General features: G+C 46.8%; 1 protein-coding gene across 1 annotated transcript in view; it reads right to left on the bottom strand.

The window, feature by feature from the left end:
* Abhd17c (abhydrolase domain containing 17C) overlaps nucleotides 1-17237 on the bottom strand; it is a 39658-nt gene that overhangs the window by 2125 nt on the left and 20296 nt on the right. The window contains exon 2 of the mRNA XM_005357691.2: nucleotides 3127-3306. Within this exon, the coding sequence (XP_005357748.1) occupies nucleotides 3127-3306 (180 nt within the window). The remainder of the gene's footprint in view (nucleotides 1-3126; nucleotides 3307-17237) is intronic.

A 17237-nucleotide genomic window follows, 5' to 3' on the forward strand; every position in this document is an offset into this window, starting at 1 on the left:
CAGCCTGGTCTACAGAGCTAGTGCCAGGACAGGCTCCAAAGCCACAGAGAAACCCTGTCTCGAAAAACCAAAAAAAAAAAAAAAAAAAAATGTAAATAGGCGAGCACTTGATATGAGCATCTATCTCTGAAAAGTGGGACTGGATGTCCTCCAATTCTCAGAACTCTTCTTGAAGAAGCAAATGCAGGCTGGGTGGTGGTGGCGCACGCCTTTAATCCCAGCACTCAGGAGGCAGAGGCAGGCGAAGCGCTGTGAGCTCGAGCCTGGTCTACACAATTGAGTTCAGGACAGTCAGAGTTACACAGTGAGACCCTGTCTTGAACAGACAAAGAAGCAGTTCTGGGCTGGAGAGATGGATGAGTCAGTGGTTTAGAGCACTGGATGCTCTTACAGTGGATCCAGGTTCAACTTCCAGAATCTGCATGGTGGCTCACACCCACCCAACTCGTTCCAGGGGATCTGAGGCCCTCTTCTGGCTTCTCTGGGTACCAGGCACACGTGGTACACATACACGAAGGCAAATTACTCATACATATAATCTTGAAAAATTTTTTTGAAGAAGCCCCATTTCATATAAACAGGGGACTAACTTTTTGATAAAAAACAGCATCACTTAGCTCAAAAGCTTAACATGGTGTTTAGATTTTACTCCAACTGTCTTCTGTTAATAAAAACCAAATCCACTCTTACAGGATAAATTCTCAAGGATCTGAAAGGAACATCAGCATCTGTCCATCAGCATCTGTGGGTGCCCGGGCGACTGCTCTGGTGGGTGGGGTTGTAGGGAGGTGTGGGGGGGGGATGGTCCATTAGGCCATGAATAAACATATCTTTCCATTTGTCCTTCGGCCCAAGACCTGCTTACTGCTGACTCCTTTCTGCAGCTGATCCTGGTCAGGCTTGTAAAGACACAAGCGGGTCTATCTGTGGGAGTCTCGCTGATAAAGTAACAGCCACCATTCATCACGGCTGAACACTCTGTACAGCCCGTCATTTAATCCTGAGGAGACAGGACCCATGAGGAATTGCCTTCTGTTGATCAGGGAGGGAAACAGGACCCATGAGGAATTGCCTTCTGTTGATCAGGGAGGGGACCGAAGCTCAGAGAGATTATACAGTAACAGGCACCAGGCCAAGGAGATAATACAGAGGGCTTCCATCAGTTATACATTCCAAAGGTCTACTAGCGACTGTCACAGTCTTTATGAACAACTCATGAAGCTGCCAACTGCTTGAAGGCACCACAGAAAGACAGAAACACCTCAGCAGCCACGGGGTCTGCGAAGACCAGAGCCTCTGTGGCCATGTGCAGCTCTTACCTGAAACCTACTCCTCCCCTGGACTGAATTTGAAAGTGCCTGCCTTTATAAGCTTTCAATTATACTCAATTTAAAAAGCTATTTACTCATCAGTTACGGCAGCCCTAAGACCATGCCCATAAATCTCGGACTGCCGAGGGCACGTGAAGCTGAAAGTCCCGGCAGAGAATAACCAACACTGACGTATAAACAGGAATCGTCCTCTCTTTCTGACACTGGAAGGGACTGTGAAAGTGTCTTCCCTTTCAGAAAGAAAACATTCTGCCATTTGGTAGCAAAGGATACTATATTTAAAAAAAAAAATGTTTGCCAAATCCAGTTAATGATGAAAGCCAGTGCAGCCATTAATGGCTTGAAATACATTCCATCAATAATTTAGGGCGCTGAGTAGGAGCAGGGGCCTCTTTGTCTCTAACCTTACGAACCAGTGACATCACTGCTCTTGACCTGATCTGTAAAGAATACAGTAACCGGGTCAACTTCTTAAAGCTGCTGGGAAAGCCAACTGGGGGGACAACCACACGCCTGGTGGATGAGGCAAATAGCATTTGTTACTGGTTTATTATTAATTAATAACATATAATTAGTTACAATGGAATTAGTTTCAATTGCTGCATTTTAAGGTATAGGCTAAACTCATCATTTTGTTGCCGGGGTAACTCCTGGAATTGTTTTCCACAAGCATGCAAAAAAGCCGTCTTTAAACAAACTGCACAAATAAGGCCACATTTGCGAGGCACATTAGCAGTACTTAGCATTCGCAGCCGCGCCACCAGAAATGCACAGTGCCCCATTCCCAGGAAGCAGGGTTTCAGTGAAGCCTGGTACAAGCTACACAGAGGTGAGGGTCAGCCAAGGTGCTAACAGAGATTTCTTCCTGTGAAATGAGACAGTGGAACACAACCTTATGCGACCTAACGCTGCGTTTTCTTCTCCAGCAAGAACAGAACGCTGGCAATTAATAGGTCAGCCCAAGTCTGGAGACCATTACTCCTGCTGATGCTTTTCCTGGAAAGGGTAATACAAGCTGGCTAGCTTCTGCAATGGACTGTGGGAAAAAGCTAGGGGCAAATACTCTAAAAATACATCTCACATTATCACTTAAATAACACAAAACAAAACAAAACAAAGAGCCAAGAAGGAACTTGCAACGAAAGCACTTTGCTCACAGCTTCTATTTACAGAGGATCTCGCTCCCATTAAGGGGAACTAGAGACCAGCAGGGGTCAGGTCAGCCTGCAGGAGGGGCCTGGGCTGGCCAGGATGAGTCTCATGCCTCTCCCAGGCAAGGCGTGTCTGCAGGGACAGGCTGCAAGTGTAAGATCAGGACAAGGAGGTGGTTTTTCTCCATCACCCCAGGAACACCTTTCTATTCTTCTCACAGAGACTACCTGAGCATGTACCTTTCCCCTCATCCGCATCCTCTGACTGGAAAACAGAAATTCCACAACATGTGCCTGTTTTTTATTTCAAGGTCTAGACCAGGGCTAATTGCTAATTTATATCTCTTGTGTGTAGCTCTTCAGTAATTGAGCAATACAGGTCCCTCTGAACAAATCAACACTGAACTGGAAGTTCCTTCAGGACATGCTGCATGTTACAGCTTAATCAATTAGTCCCGGGCACCGGCACTCTCAAGGTCCTTATCCATCATCTGGAGACTGAAGTCTCAGTACGCTACGTTTGCCTCATCCCTGCTGGTGCCCGGTGAGTCTGACCTGGGGGGATGCTCAATCAATATTAGAAAGTGCACAGATGCGGACTCTGAGCACTGGCTGACTTCTCACTCACCCAGCTGTGAGCTTACCTGGGGAAAGCATCAAAACAGTATGTTTTTCTGGTATCCGGAAAAGCGACACGTAGACCAGACATCAGTGGGGAGTGGAGGATGACAGCTGCACACTCATATCGCGAGGCCAGGTCCACGGTGGGGACAGTCCCAATGCTCTGCCCATAGAGGATAATGTTCTCAGGGCTCACACCGTATCTGTGGAAAGCAGAGGTTACAAACCATCAGATAATGGGTGGGGGGCATGGATGATGACAACACTATTGTAAGCCCACAAAAACTCCCACATACATTAACTTAAAACCGTTACCTAACATCTACATTTTAACTTAAATGACAAGAATTTTATAAAAAAACAAAAAAACCAGAGGCCTATTTCAGGACTAAAGAACTAAGGATCTGTCTTCTACATTTGAAAGCAATCACATCTTTTTAAGCCTCTTCTCAGGGCTAAATGCTCCCCAGCTTTTCGTCTCAGCAGTGGTCTCCTGGCCTGCTTCTGTAGGGGTTCCAGTTGGGTAATGCCCAAGGGGAACACTGACTACACTTCCCAGCCTCCCTTGCAGTTCCAGCCAAAGGCTGATGCCAATGAACAACCATGAGGTGTGGCTTTGAAGTGTGCTTTCCTTCCTCTCCTCCCTCCATGTTGTTGGGAAGTGGTGTCAGGTGAAGGTGTTACAGAAAGCTACACCCTCCTTCCTATAAGGGTAGAACAAAGTAGAAGGCAGACAGAAAAAGGGACCCTCTTACTAGCCTACAATAAAGAGATGGATGGTGAGAGACAGAGATACCTCAGTGGGTAAAAACACTTACGGCCAAAGCTGAGGACTTGAGGTCTTATCCCTAGGACCCCCATAATGGAAGGAGGGAAACTATTCCTACACTGCCCTCTGACTCACGTATGTGCAACATGGTACACACACACACACTCACACAGCTATCAAGAGTATACACCTAGCTAGAAAGGACAAAAAGACAGACAAATGAGTGGGGGGAGGGGGAGGGGCAGAGGAAGTGCAGACACCTAATACAAACACAACACATTACTTAGTTTTGTTATCACACGACAAGACACATTAAAGTAGTGAGTAGCTATTTTATATCCAGGAGACTGGGGAAAATGAGAGGCAGACAGCTTCAAGGTGAAATGTGCTGTTTAATCCTCCCCGTCATCTTGGCTGCATCTGGATCCCCTAGGAAGCTCCAGCCATCTCTATACATGTGTAAGTTCTCCAGAGGTTCTCGCTGAAGAAGCTTCCAGCCCATGGGTCGGGTCTCGGAGGAACACAGTTGGAGGGGAAAGGGAACTGAGTACTAGCACTCATCTCTGCTCCTTCCTGACCACAGATCCAGTGTGACCAGGACCTCACGTTCTCGCTGTCCCGCCTTTGCCCCCCTGTACTCACACATTAGAAACCCCATCCTTCCTTTTGTCACAGGGAGGAGAAAAGTAATACAGATGACAGGACTGAACCACAGAATGTGTTACCTTACTGAAGGAGTATAAATTGCTACAAAAACCTCCGGAAAACAATCTGGCACTCTGACACTAGCTGGTAACACTAACAATATCATGTGCAAAGTGTGTAAAGCCACCAAAAAGAAAAGCTACTGCTTACTGCTCACTTGATGCAATACTGAAAAACAGGGATTTCAATTCCTACACAAGTGGTGATGGTGGGACAGGGAAGGGTTTCATCCGGGAAGGTTGAGTCACTTGCTCAGTGTGCAGAGTGGCAATGGTCTGTGTCCTGTTACGGTGTGCCTCTGCTGGTCACTAGGCCGGACATCTGCCAGCTGATGATCCTCTGAGATCCGTTGCAAGAATCTGGGGTCGGTTTCCTGAGGTATTCTGTAGATCTTACTGGCACTGCCTCTGCACCCTTCCCCAGGGACTTAGACTGCACTTCTAATCTGCCCTATTCTGTGAATCATCCCATGATTATGGGAAGCAGGTGTCCCGGTTTCTGGATCTCAGCTGGGTCTCCAGTCCCCTGTCTCACTGACTCATGTTAATGACATATACCCTGAAAGCCTGCCAGGACTCTGCCCTCTGCTCAGGGCGGATCTTGGGTATCACCTGATCTGACAAATGCCCACGTCAGACCTGCTCTTCTCTGTGACCTGCTGCTCTCACTTCTATCTACATGAACCACCACGCTGCCTACACTCTGACCCCTGCCCTCTGCCCAGGGCAGATGCCCATGTCAGACCTGCCTTGCTCCCAGTTCTAGCTCCTTGAACCGCCACGATCCTCATTCCAATTAATCTCCCACTCTCACCACATAATACACCTGTCTGGAGACAAAGCCGGGCAAACGACCTTTTACCACGTTACTTCCTAACCACACCCTTCGGCAAATCCCTACCTCCAAGCCCACAGACCTAAAGGAACCACCACCTGACCCAGATAACTATTCCACCCTTTACTCTCTAAGTAGCCCGTCTGCCAGGAAAGCTTAATCTCCTGCTGATCATAAACGCTCTCTGCCTGCAAACCCTTGACGGCCTTCATCACTGCCAACCGCTGGGCCCTATAGACGTGTCTTCCCAGCTCTACCTCCTTCTCACACTTCTCTAGTCCGCTGCAGTATCGTTTGCCTGAGCTGCTCATTCATGCTCACTGAAGTGAGGTGAGGGTATGTGATGAGCCACTCTGCTGCATATAAGCCCTGCTCTGCTGGTGGGATGTAAGCCTTAGGTGAACCCTTTAGGAAAGCTAAGGACATCCATGTCCAGGGATCAGTTGGAGGCATCTCCAGCTTTGAACTAAATATGATTCCAGCCAAAGACTACTTGTGTAAGATATAGAAACAGACACACACAAGCAGGCACACGCACGCACACACACACACACCCACGCGCATGTGTGTGACGGTACTGCTTAACTTTTTTTTCCCGTTTTTGCTGTCTGCTTCAGGTAAGTTTCTGGTCCACAGCTTGCCTAGTAGACTAGGCCAGGCTGGCTAGTAAGCCCCGAGAATCTGCCTATCTCTGCCTCCTTAGTTCAGAGATGGCATGTGTACACCAACATGCCTGTTTTTTAATATGGGTTCTAAAGACCAAATTCAGGTCCTACAAACAGCCATCTCTCCAGCTCCAAAAGCTATTTAAAAAAAATAAAACTAAAATCCATGCATACTTAATATTCCTATGATATAAAACTCACTGAAGCCTGGCATCCTGGAGATACTGGATAGGAATACAATCTCCAATTTGCAGGGCAGTGAACATGAAAGTCGCATCAATACCAGTAAACATATGAACTTTGGTCTTACGGGTATGACCTAAGGTTTTCTAGAAACAAAGCTCAAAGTCTCAGAGTCGGGGTCTGAGGAAGCCATGGTCATGGGTCCAGCTTCCCATGACCAACAGCATGACTGCAGGCACGCCCTCGCACATCTCCACGTTCTGCTCAGCCTCTTCCAATGTCCACCACGGTTTTGTAACTCAAGCTACACACAGTCCAGGAGTGGCCTGGAGCCAGAGACGCCATGCCCCTCTCAGCATCAAAAGATGTCCGACAGGAAGACCCACCCTGGAGGCTGAGTGAGCCAGGGCACTGTCCCATGAGAATAATCACCTATAACATTCAAGTCATTTGTTTTTGTTTCAATGTAAAGCTTTCTTCTCTCTACAGCAGAGCACAAGCCCGACCTCCCCAAGACACCCTGCATCCTGTGTGAGTTAATGGGCCCTGACTTTGTCCTTTGTCAAAAGCTTCCTCCTTTATCTTCAAAACTGTGCTTGGCACAGTTCCGTTGACTTTGAAGTCAACATTTTAAATATTTCAGAGCTAGAATTCCTAGGGGAAATTTCTTCAATCATAGGATGAAGAAGACAAATACTCCAGGTAGTGGGAATGTTAACGGGAGGACAGGGTCTGAGGATAAGGAGAGACCCTTATCTACTGTGGGCGCAGAGCCAAACAGCAAACATCCCGGCCGGAGAGGGAAGCAGGCGCACACACAGGCCAGCCCCAACCAGGCTGGATCCTCTGCCTCTAGGCAGGCGAAGTGAGCTGACTGGGGACTTTCTGGGCATAGAAAGTTTAATCAACATGAGCTTTACATTTTAACTCTGAGGGAGAGGAGAAAAAGCACCCATCAGAGAAAACATGTTGAGCTCCCCTTATCTAGGCACACCTCTGTAGTCTGGAGAGGCCTCGGCGACTGACTAACCAAAGCCTCATGCACTGGCTTCCCGGCTGTTTATTCCAGTGATGAACAGGAAGCACACGAGAATCTGATGCATGGTACTGCTCGAGAAAGTAAAGCACTTACAGGTTATTGGCACAGACTATGTTTCTTTTCTTTCTAATTTTTAGTTAATTTAGTTGAAAGGGACATTTACTTTTTGTAAACTGTCCCCTCTAGAAGCTTTACAATTGTGAACACAATCAGTGTTCCCTCCATACCAGGTATAAAATCAAACAGGCCAAATAAACCACGAAAAGTAGCCTTACTGGTTCCAAGATACAACAATAGGGAGGGGGGAAGTGGAGGCAAAATTACATGCTCTTCAGTCACATGTCTTTGAAGGAATAAAAAGTAGACAGATTCAAACTTCTCCGTTTGTACAGACAGGTACAAATGGAGGCAAAATGAATAATACAGCCAGTATGGGTTTGGTCCATACAGAGAATAGAGGATGGATATGGGGAGCTGGGTACAGCTCTGGGAAGAAGGCAGTTAGAAGTCAATCAGAGGAGGCGGAGCTCAGGGAGGGAAGGCAGCTCACACGGGAACCTGGAGGTCAGAGGGGTGCTACTAAAATTGGAGATGTAGCATGGAAAGACTAGGGGATCAGGCACAAGATCCCCAGGACACAGAGCTTGGCCGCAAGCTGTGGTCTGGGGAAGACAACTGTCTACATAAATGCGTACATGACAGGAAGGCTCAAGGGAAGGGGAACGGAGCTTCAGACAACACTGGAGAGAGAAGGGCTGACAAAACTGGCCTAATCGAGGAGCTGCAAAAGAGATGAGCTGGAGCTAGTCAGAATTTTGTTGCTCTAGGAAGTCCAGTTTGGGGTATGTTGAGTTTCAGGAAACTAAAGTAAACCTGTTGTACCACATCATCTTCCAAGCCAACTGCTACAATCTCCCTGAGTTCAACTGTGCCCACTGTGTATGAACTTCCCAGCGTGGCTGCTTCACGGCCACCTATGCCTCTGCTGGGAGCCCTGCACCACTGCTCTGTAAATAATGAACTCACTGGTTCCCCAGAGTGAACTCTGGTGGAGCTGCAGCCTGTGCTGTCACTGGGACCTCAAGAGGAAGGGTGGACGTTGTTCAGCCCCACTGCCCACCCAAGGAATTGTAGCAACAAAACCTGACAGAATTAACTGTGAGGAGAAATCCTCTCAAATCTGATGTATACGCTACAAAGACCATCCTCGAGTACAAAGCTTTATCTTCTGCTGTAATTCAGAAGATGGCTGGCTGAAAGAGGCAGCCTGGGGCATGTGTATGTGAACAGGAACTCAGCTCACCCTGGGTATTAGAGGATGTCTCCAAAACCTGTGGGATGTTCACGCCTCCTATGTGAAACTGTAGAGCTTGCATATAACCCTGCACACTTCAATACTTTCAAACATCTCCATATTGTTCACAATATTTAACTCTATTGTTTATGGTATAATGAGAAGAAAAAGAGCCTACACATTCAGTACAGGGACAGGCATAACCACAGCAGGCCTAACTACAGCCCACAGCGTTCAATGGGTGCCGGAGAAACTGGCACGAGAAGCAGGAGGCCACATGCATGTATACATAACTACTCTGTCCACATGCATGTATACATACTACTCTGTTCACATGCATGTATACATACTACTCTGTTCAAATGATTTGGTATGTTACTCAACAAACAGCAAATTCAAGTTTTGCTTTAGGGAACGTTCTAGAATCCAATCCACCTTCCAGATATTCCCAATTTGTAGTTATTGAAATCCATGGATGCAGAACCCATGGGTAAAAAAGGCTCAATTCAGTGTTTTGCTAATGCAGAGACTCTGGGAAAGATCAAGTGCCCAGATCCTATTCACTACGATAAAATGAAATGCATAGGACACAAAAGCCTCTAAAAGATACAACTTAAGGAAGGCTTGCAGCGTGTGCGCAATGCTTATCAGCTCAGCCTTTCTTTGTGTTTGTCTAAACAGCCGTTAGGCCAGGCATCTTCCTTTTACACAGCACCATCTACCTGTTTACAAGTCCTTCTAGCTGAGTGCTTGCAATTTCCTTCTAAATAGAGATTAAGGGAAAGGTTCTCCTACAACTCAATTTTTTTCTGACATTCAAAACTATTCCCTACTCCAACTCTCTGTCAAAGCAAAAATAAATAAAGCCTGACACGACTTAATTTTAATATTTTAAAAACCGTCTTTCAGAGGAAAACTACAGCTCTAAAGAATATAGAATTAACTGTCTCTGGATCTGTTACAATTAAAATAGAATCACTTACTTGAATTTATCTAAATATAATTGAGCATGAAATTATCCCGATGATAATCAGATTCCTGGCATTCTGTAATTATCTGACATGCTGGAAAAGCCAGCAAATGCTGCCTCCCCCCAGCTGCAGCCGCCTCCTAGCAGGTGAGAGCACAGCTGCCCTGCGGGCCTCTGCAATATGAACTGCCTTACGCAAAATTCGAGCACGGGCCCCCGACAAGAGACCAGTGCTAAGTGTTGCCTTTGTCCAGAGAAAACAGTTCAACACAAATCCCAGCTCTAAGGAACCCCAACGAAGCTAAGGCACAGACATCATGAAAGCTCTCCCATGGGAAGACAAAGTTAAAAGCCCAAGTTCATGGCCTACCGACTGCCAAGGCAGTGTCACTTCTTAGGAGTGGAACCTGTGATGTACTTGCTCTCACTCTGAACAGTCTCAGAGGAGCTGTGGGAGACCTGCAATGTCTGGAAGCTTTCCTGTGGAACACTGCCTTAACAAGGCTGAGATGCCACAGGTCACATCAGCTCATGCAACAAAAGGTTTCCACTAGCAAGCTCTCTCAAGATGACAAGCGGAGACAGGACACCTATGATCTGCTCTTTTCGGGGTGGTCAATAAGGTCTGGGCCCCTCTAGGGTAACGGAGTGACTTTTCAGGGTAAAACACAGGACTCAAGCATGCTTTCTGGGGGTATCTGACTCTTGTCTGAATCATGTCCTGGACTGAGGCAGGACAGCTCCTTGGCAATTACTACCGAGAGGAAAGCCAAGGAAGGGCACCAGCCAGCCTGGTTCTTAAGGACCCACACCCAGCTTGTGCTCTGACTGTGCGGTCTCCCGATGCAGCTGGGTGAACTTCGTACTCTGGACGGCAGTGAGGCAGGCGCACATGGTCACAACTGCAGAGAGCAGGGCAGGAGGAAACACGGGGAGTCAGTGCTCCCGGGTTTGCACCCTAGCTTGGCACTGCACTACAACAGGGCTCCACCACCCTGCTTCTCTGGCCCCTGGACTGCAGTGAGGAGTAAGTGAGAAGAGAACACAGGACAGGGGGCAGGCCAGCCCGAATTCTCAGACTCACTTCCACACACCCACAAGCGAGCCACGCTCTCAGCTCTCTCCTTCACAATCCCGTCTTCCTCCCCTGTGCCTTCCACACTGGTGTCCCATTTCCAATCTCAGGTCTTGTCTATAGGATCTACTGTGGCCCCAGTTACCACAGCACACTACGCAGGCTGAGGTCCTGCCCTGCTCTGCACGCATCCTGACTATGCTCCAGCACCCACCACGGCACCTCTGAGATCCAGCCGGCTGGCCCTTCCTCAGTGGCATTTTCAGCTCCAATCTCCAGGACCAAATTCTCAAAAATGTCCCTTGTTTTCCCCACTCTTCCTTTTGCTTCCAGAACTTTCCATCACTCTTTCTTAAAAGCACGCGTGCGCGCGCACACACACACACACACACTCTCACATGTCACATCATCAATTATGGAAATAAATCAAACCACAGGACAGCTTGGCAAGGTCCACAGAGACTGTAGATAGATGGCTGTATTTTACAGATAAGGAAACACTAGTTCTGAACAAGGTTACTGAGTTAACGGGGAGTGCGATTACCAAGACAGCTTAAGTGAATCAGAGCCGGAACTGGGACTTAAGCAGGGGAAGAGCCATAGAATTCCAAGTTTGCCAGTTACCGTGAATTACAGCCCTGAGCTGGTGTTACCAGCGCTCTGCTGGTCAACCGCTGCTGTTCCACCTCTACCCCCACAGGTCAGGGCATGCTTTCCATCGCCACACCGGGTTTTAGCTCCCACTGTGCACCAGGCTCTTCCCTACCAGAGGTGCTGGGTGAAGACTCAACACTGGTCCTTAGCACATGCACACCCATGACTCAATGGCGCAGCAGTCTGTACCCAGGGCACCGCGCTGGGTCCCCATCAACAGAACAAATCCATTCAGTAGCAGTTTTACCTTTTGTGGGGAGGGGAGGTAGGAAGGCTTCTAATGATGAACAAGGGTGGTGGCTATATACAACAATGTCAAGGTGTTCACTGCCACGGAACATCTACATAAAAGTGGTTATGACTGGAACCAAGGATGATGGTGCACACCTATAATCCCAGCAATAGAGAGGCAGACACAAGAGGATCATCTCAAATTTAATGCAGCCTAGCAAGTTTCCAACCAGGATATACCATGACCCTACCTCACAATGTTTTTGTTATCACTATTTTCCTGAAACAGGGTTGTTCTGTGTAGCCCTGGCTGTCCTGGAACTCAGAGATGCACCTGCCTCTGCCTCCAGAATGCCGGGATTAAAGATGTGTGCCACTACATGTAAATAAAAAATTATTTATTTATTTATTTATTTATTTATTTATTCATTTTGGTGATAAATAAAAAGTTGTAAGGGCTGGGCAGAGTGAGACACACCTGTAATCCTAGCATTTAGGAAGTAGACTCAGGAGGATTGCTGAGTTCAAGGCCAGCCTAGTTTATATAGTTAAGATTCAGTTAAGACTCTTAAAAAACCAAAATCAGGTTACACTGGCAGATTGTGTGTGTGTGTGTGTGTGTGTGTGTGTGTGTGTGTGTATGTGTGTCTGTGTATTCATAGTTTCAAAAAAGGGAAATGAAGTGACCATTCCTCTCACATCTGACCAACGCATCTTATTTCCCTATTATCCTAGATTCTACCATGGAAGAACAGCTCTCCCAAATTCTAAATAAAACAGAAACACACAGTAAAACTGTCTTTTTTATTGTAAAATCCAAGGGCATTAAAGTTTATTGGTAGTATAGAGAAAGAAGATTCTCTAGCCAGGTGTTGAGACTCATACTTGCAATCCACTATAGGGGAGCTGAGGCAGGAGGATCACTGGAGACCAGCCTGGACAAAACAGCAAGAGCCTGTTTCAAAACCAAGAAAACGAGAATCAGATTATAAAATGTGACCACACTGTGCTCTTTTGCCAATCTGGAAGACCATTCCTCCCCTGGGATACTTAGTGGAGAGGGTATAAAAGGGTGGTAACAGCAAAGCTCAGATCCTAAACACTACTGTGAACGTCATTTTACCTTCCTTGCACAAGGCTTCAAATGTGCTGCCTCCGCCCCCTGTCAAGGACTCGGGATCAAGTGTGCCAGTCTTGATAGCCCACAAACAACAGATGTGACTCTGTGACTGAGGCCTAACCCACAGAACTTCCCATTTCCTCTTTTTAGTCAGCCTCAAACAAAGCCTTAAAGTAACTTCAATGTTCTATTTTAATTAAAATACTATGTAGGGTACAAACTTAATAAAGCAAATCCTGTATCTTTATTTATCGTAAACAGGAAGGCTTTCCCGGCCACTGAGAACATTGAGTACCATGATCAATAATTCAAAATACCCAGCTAACCACATTCCACTCCACACACTTCACCATAACCAGTTACAATGTCTTGTAATGTAGTCTTTGGGAGTAAATGCAAACCAGAGGTGTGGCAGACTCTGGGCTGCTGAGGCAAGCAAGACAAGCATGCAGGGTTGAGTGCTCAGGATAAGACAATCATAACCTTTTGGTTGTTGTTTCTTTCAAGACAAGGGCTCACTGTGTAGCCCCTGGCTGTCCTCAAGCTCAGAGACCACCCGCCTTTACCTCCCTAGCACTGGGAGTGAAGGTATGTACCACTAAGCCAGCTACATTCACAGACTTTTAGGCAGCAAGTCCATACTGAGTGTTACATTGTTCCGCCAAGGCAAGGATGGTTCTCCTTTGGCAGAACATAAAACGTAACATATCTCTCCTTTTCTGAAATGGTGATGCCTTCAACAAGCTACATGCTAACAAGGCCTTGGACAGCTCTAGCTGCATACCTGCCTTCTACTCTGAAATGAGACTATTCTGTAATTGTAAAATCTTCAGACTGTAACATCTGGATGCATTGATCATCCACACTCAGGTGCCCGGGGGGAGGGGGCCTCCTCATCCTGACAGCAGGAACTGAAGAGGGCAGCACAGGCCAGCAGAGGGGCATGCCACGGATTATGAGGACAGAGGACATTCGGGCCAGTACCCTGGACTGAGGAGGCAAAAGCAAGGGGATGAGGGCAGTGTAGCAGAATCAGACATAGACGTGCTTCTGAACACAGAATTTACTGTCTCAGAACAAGACTCCTCTGTGACTGCCACACATGTGTTCTCGGGGGCTCACAACTTCCCCAGATGGGTTCCTCCTCCTAAATCCACCTGACTTCAAACCCTGGTGAAATCTCCTCGGAGACGACTCTGGGCACTTCAACACATCACACTTTTAAACACTACTTCCCTTTGCTAATTTATTGGTGTTTGAGCTCCCACCAAAGCAATGCATTAAAAAAGTCACATCAATTATAAAGATGTGATCTTAAAGGTGTAAGAAGTGTGCAAGTGTGTGATGTCAGAGAAATCAAATAGACATAAAATCTACAAAGCAAGAACAAATGCTTTCCATAATATCTACTTATATGCATGTTTATCCTGAAATAAGCATATTTTCTACAATGTATTAGAATTCCTAAGACTGAAAAGAGGAAACATATGGATGAAGTATTTAAGAAAATATGAAGTTTTATTAAGATTTCACATCTGTTGTACTACAGCACAAAGCAAAATTCATGAGCAAGATAATAGACACAAGAATGGACAGCAAATGCCTGAACTGAGCAGCCCCCCTCCCCTAGACCTCTTAGAAACCAGAGGAAGGTAGCTCTGACCCTCTATGAGAACTGTGACATGGTTTCTGGGGACTGCCCTTAGAGGATGCTTGACCAGAGAGCTGATCATGAGTGTCACCTGCATTTGGTACCAGAAACCTGACTTCTAAGTATGGTCAATCTGTCTCCCAGGGCTGACACTCAGCCTCAATCCAGGCTGGGTGTACTTGGCAAATCTGTGCGTTTAGATAATCCGTTTGGTAACCTAGGTGATAAATTTTATCTTCTAAAAACAGCCTCAGTTCTCTTCAGACCTTGGAAGGCTCTAGAACTGACTTGAATGTATCAAGAGAGGTAGAAGACCCAGCCACCACACATCACTACTCCTAAGTAATGCGCTAGGCATGGACCTTATGTGGAAGTCAGCATTGAGGTGCGTTAGGCTGATCTGTCCAGTGATGGGAATGGATCAGGCCTGGACCTTGCCCACTTCTGCTCCTTCTCCGCTAGAGTAACTCATCACTGCCCCCCTACAGGCTCAACCTTACCAGGTCAAAGCAAGTGGAACAGCCCAATGCCCAGGTGCTACTACCTGGGGCTCAGGCCTGATGTGAACACTGTCTGGTTCTGTAAGAATTTGCACACCGTGGGCTACTTGTAGCTATATATAAGGAAGCCTTGTGCTCGTGGCAGACAGATTCTGTTACAGCAGTGGCTTGATCTTGCCATTAGCAAATGCCCAGCCCACAGAAGAACCCATTCTATATGCCGTGTCCTTGATCCTAGCAACAATCTGGCATTGCCAGCTCCATTACACAGACCAGGACACTCAGCACCCTTCAGCCAGGTAAGCGGAAGTTCAAGTCTGGTACTTGCCTCCGTGTCTCCACAAAAGACCAACGAGGCTGTGGTGAGGGCCAGGGAGGGCAGCCTTGCTACACAGTGCAAAACCCTATGAAGTCAGGAATGCAAGCCTCCCCAAGTACACAAGGACATCCTTGGGCCTTTCCCACAATGCCACACGCAAGATGAAGTCCACATCTTAGGAGGCTGCCCCAGACGCATGGCCACAGACTCCATGGTCCACAGGCACACTCAGGGACAGCTCTGGACAGCCACTCCCTTTCTCTCACCCAACATTCCCCGTTACTGCAAAGCAACTCCTTTTTTTCGGGGTCTGGCCATGCACTATGTTTCAAAGAATGCAACGCTCTGACAGTGACGGCTAGCTGAAGGATCAAGAGAGGCCCAGAAATGTGGAATTCACAGCCCAGCACAGGAGGCTGGCAGGGCACAAAGAATGCACTTTATCACGTGTGCAATGGAGCTCTGAAGTGCCACCTGCCAAACAGCCACATAGTTTGAATTTCTCACCTTCAGTTTCTCAAGTAGGCAGATAACTTCCCATACCCTCCCCCAGCTGGCGGCCCCAGGCTCTTTATGAAGGCCCTGCCCACCAGACCATACTCAATGAGAGTTCTGTAAAGGAAGAAAGGGGGTCAAGTCTCTTAAGAACTAATCATGCCCACTACAGCATTTACAAGCGAGCTAATGGATTTTCTCTTTGCATTTACAGCTTAACATTTCTCTCTTCCCCTGCAAGACTGGAACAGGGCTCCCTGTGACCTCAGACTGAACTTACTGCTAGCCCCAGACTACGGTGAGGACAAGGGAGCAGACTGTCAGTAGGGAACCACTTAGATGAGCACAGGAGTCTATAAAAGTGCTGAAAGGGCCTGAGCTCAAGACCACAGTACATGACACGGCACCCTTTCTCACTGCAACGTGAACAAGCAGCACAAGAATAAAGAAGTGGTTAGCCAAGAACAGGGGAACTCCTCGGCATTTTAGAAAAATGTAGGGTTTAAAAATTTTTTGCTGAACAATTGTGAATCAAAGAGAAATGAAAGCCAACATGCACAAACATTGAAAGCACCAGCTTCTCAGGCAATGGAACTTACTGACCACCATACTGAACATCCACATAACCAAAGTCACAGCAACACTGAACTACAATACAAAACTTGGGGCTCAAGAGACTTGGGGACAGTGACAGGTGCCAACTGCATGGAGCAGGATTCTCAGCCACACTTGCCTGTAGCAGCCCAGCATCCCTAGGATATCAGAGGCCAAGTCAGGTCCTATCTACTATAAAGGTCTGCAATGGCTTAAAAACTGAAGAGAAAACATTCTCAATTATTTGGGACTAGTATACAGCTGTCAGTCTGCAGTATAATGCCCACCATTCTAGTTTTCTTTTTTTAAGATTTATTTATTTATTATGTATACAACATTCCTTTCATGTATGCCTGCAGGCCAGAAGAGTACCAGATCTCATTATAGATGGCTGTAAGCCACCATGTGGTTGCTGGGAATTGAACTCAGGACCTCTGGAAGAGCAGTCAGTGCTCTTAACCTCTGAATCATCTCTCTGGTCCCTCTAGTTTTCTTTCTGCTGCTGTGATAGAACACTGTACACAAATCAGCTTGGGGAAGAAACAGTTTGTTTGGCTTATACTTCCAGGTTACAGTCCATCACTGAAGGAGCCATGTAGTAACTCAAAGCAGAAGCCATGGAGCAAAGTAACTTGTGGGCTCACTCTCTATATACAGCCCAATATTACCTGCCCAAGGTGGGCTGGGCCTTCCTACATCATTAACTACCAAAAAGTCTCTCAAAGACAGACTCACAGACCAACCTGACAACTGAGACTTTTGTTCCCCTCTGGTGATTCTAGGCTATGTCAAATCGTCAGTTAATTCAACTCAGGACACTCACAAACACCAGCATCTCTGAATGAAACCTTGCTACTTTGTTGTTTCCTGTCATTCTTGGACAAGCTGACTGGCTATTCTGCAAGGTTCCAGAGCAGAGGAACATAAAGACGAAGATTACATAGGAGAGAAAATAGCACTGGTTTTTCCTCTAGTGATACTCTGCTGCTGGTGGTCCTCATCGTAACCAAAACTGGCAAACTAAAGTCATGTTACT

This window comes from Microtus ochrogaster, chromosome 22 (genome assembly GCF_000317375.1).
Source record: "Microtus ochrogaster isolate Prairie Vole_2 chromosome 22, MicOch1.0, whole genome shotgun sequence".
NCBI classification, from domain to species: domain Eukaryota; kingdom Metazoa; phylum Chordata; class Mammalia; order Rodentia; family Cricetidae; genus Microtus; species Microtus ochrogaster.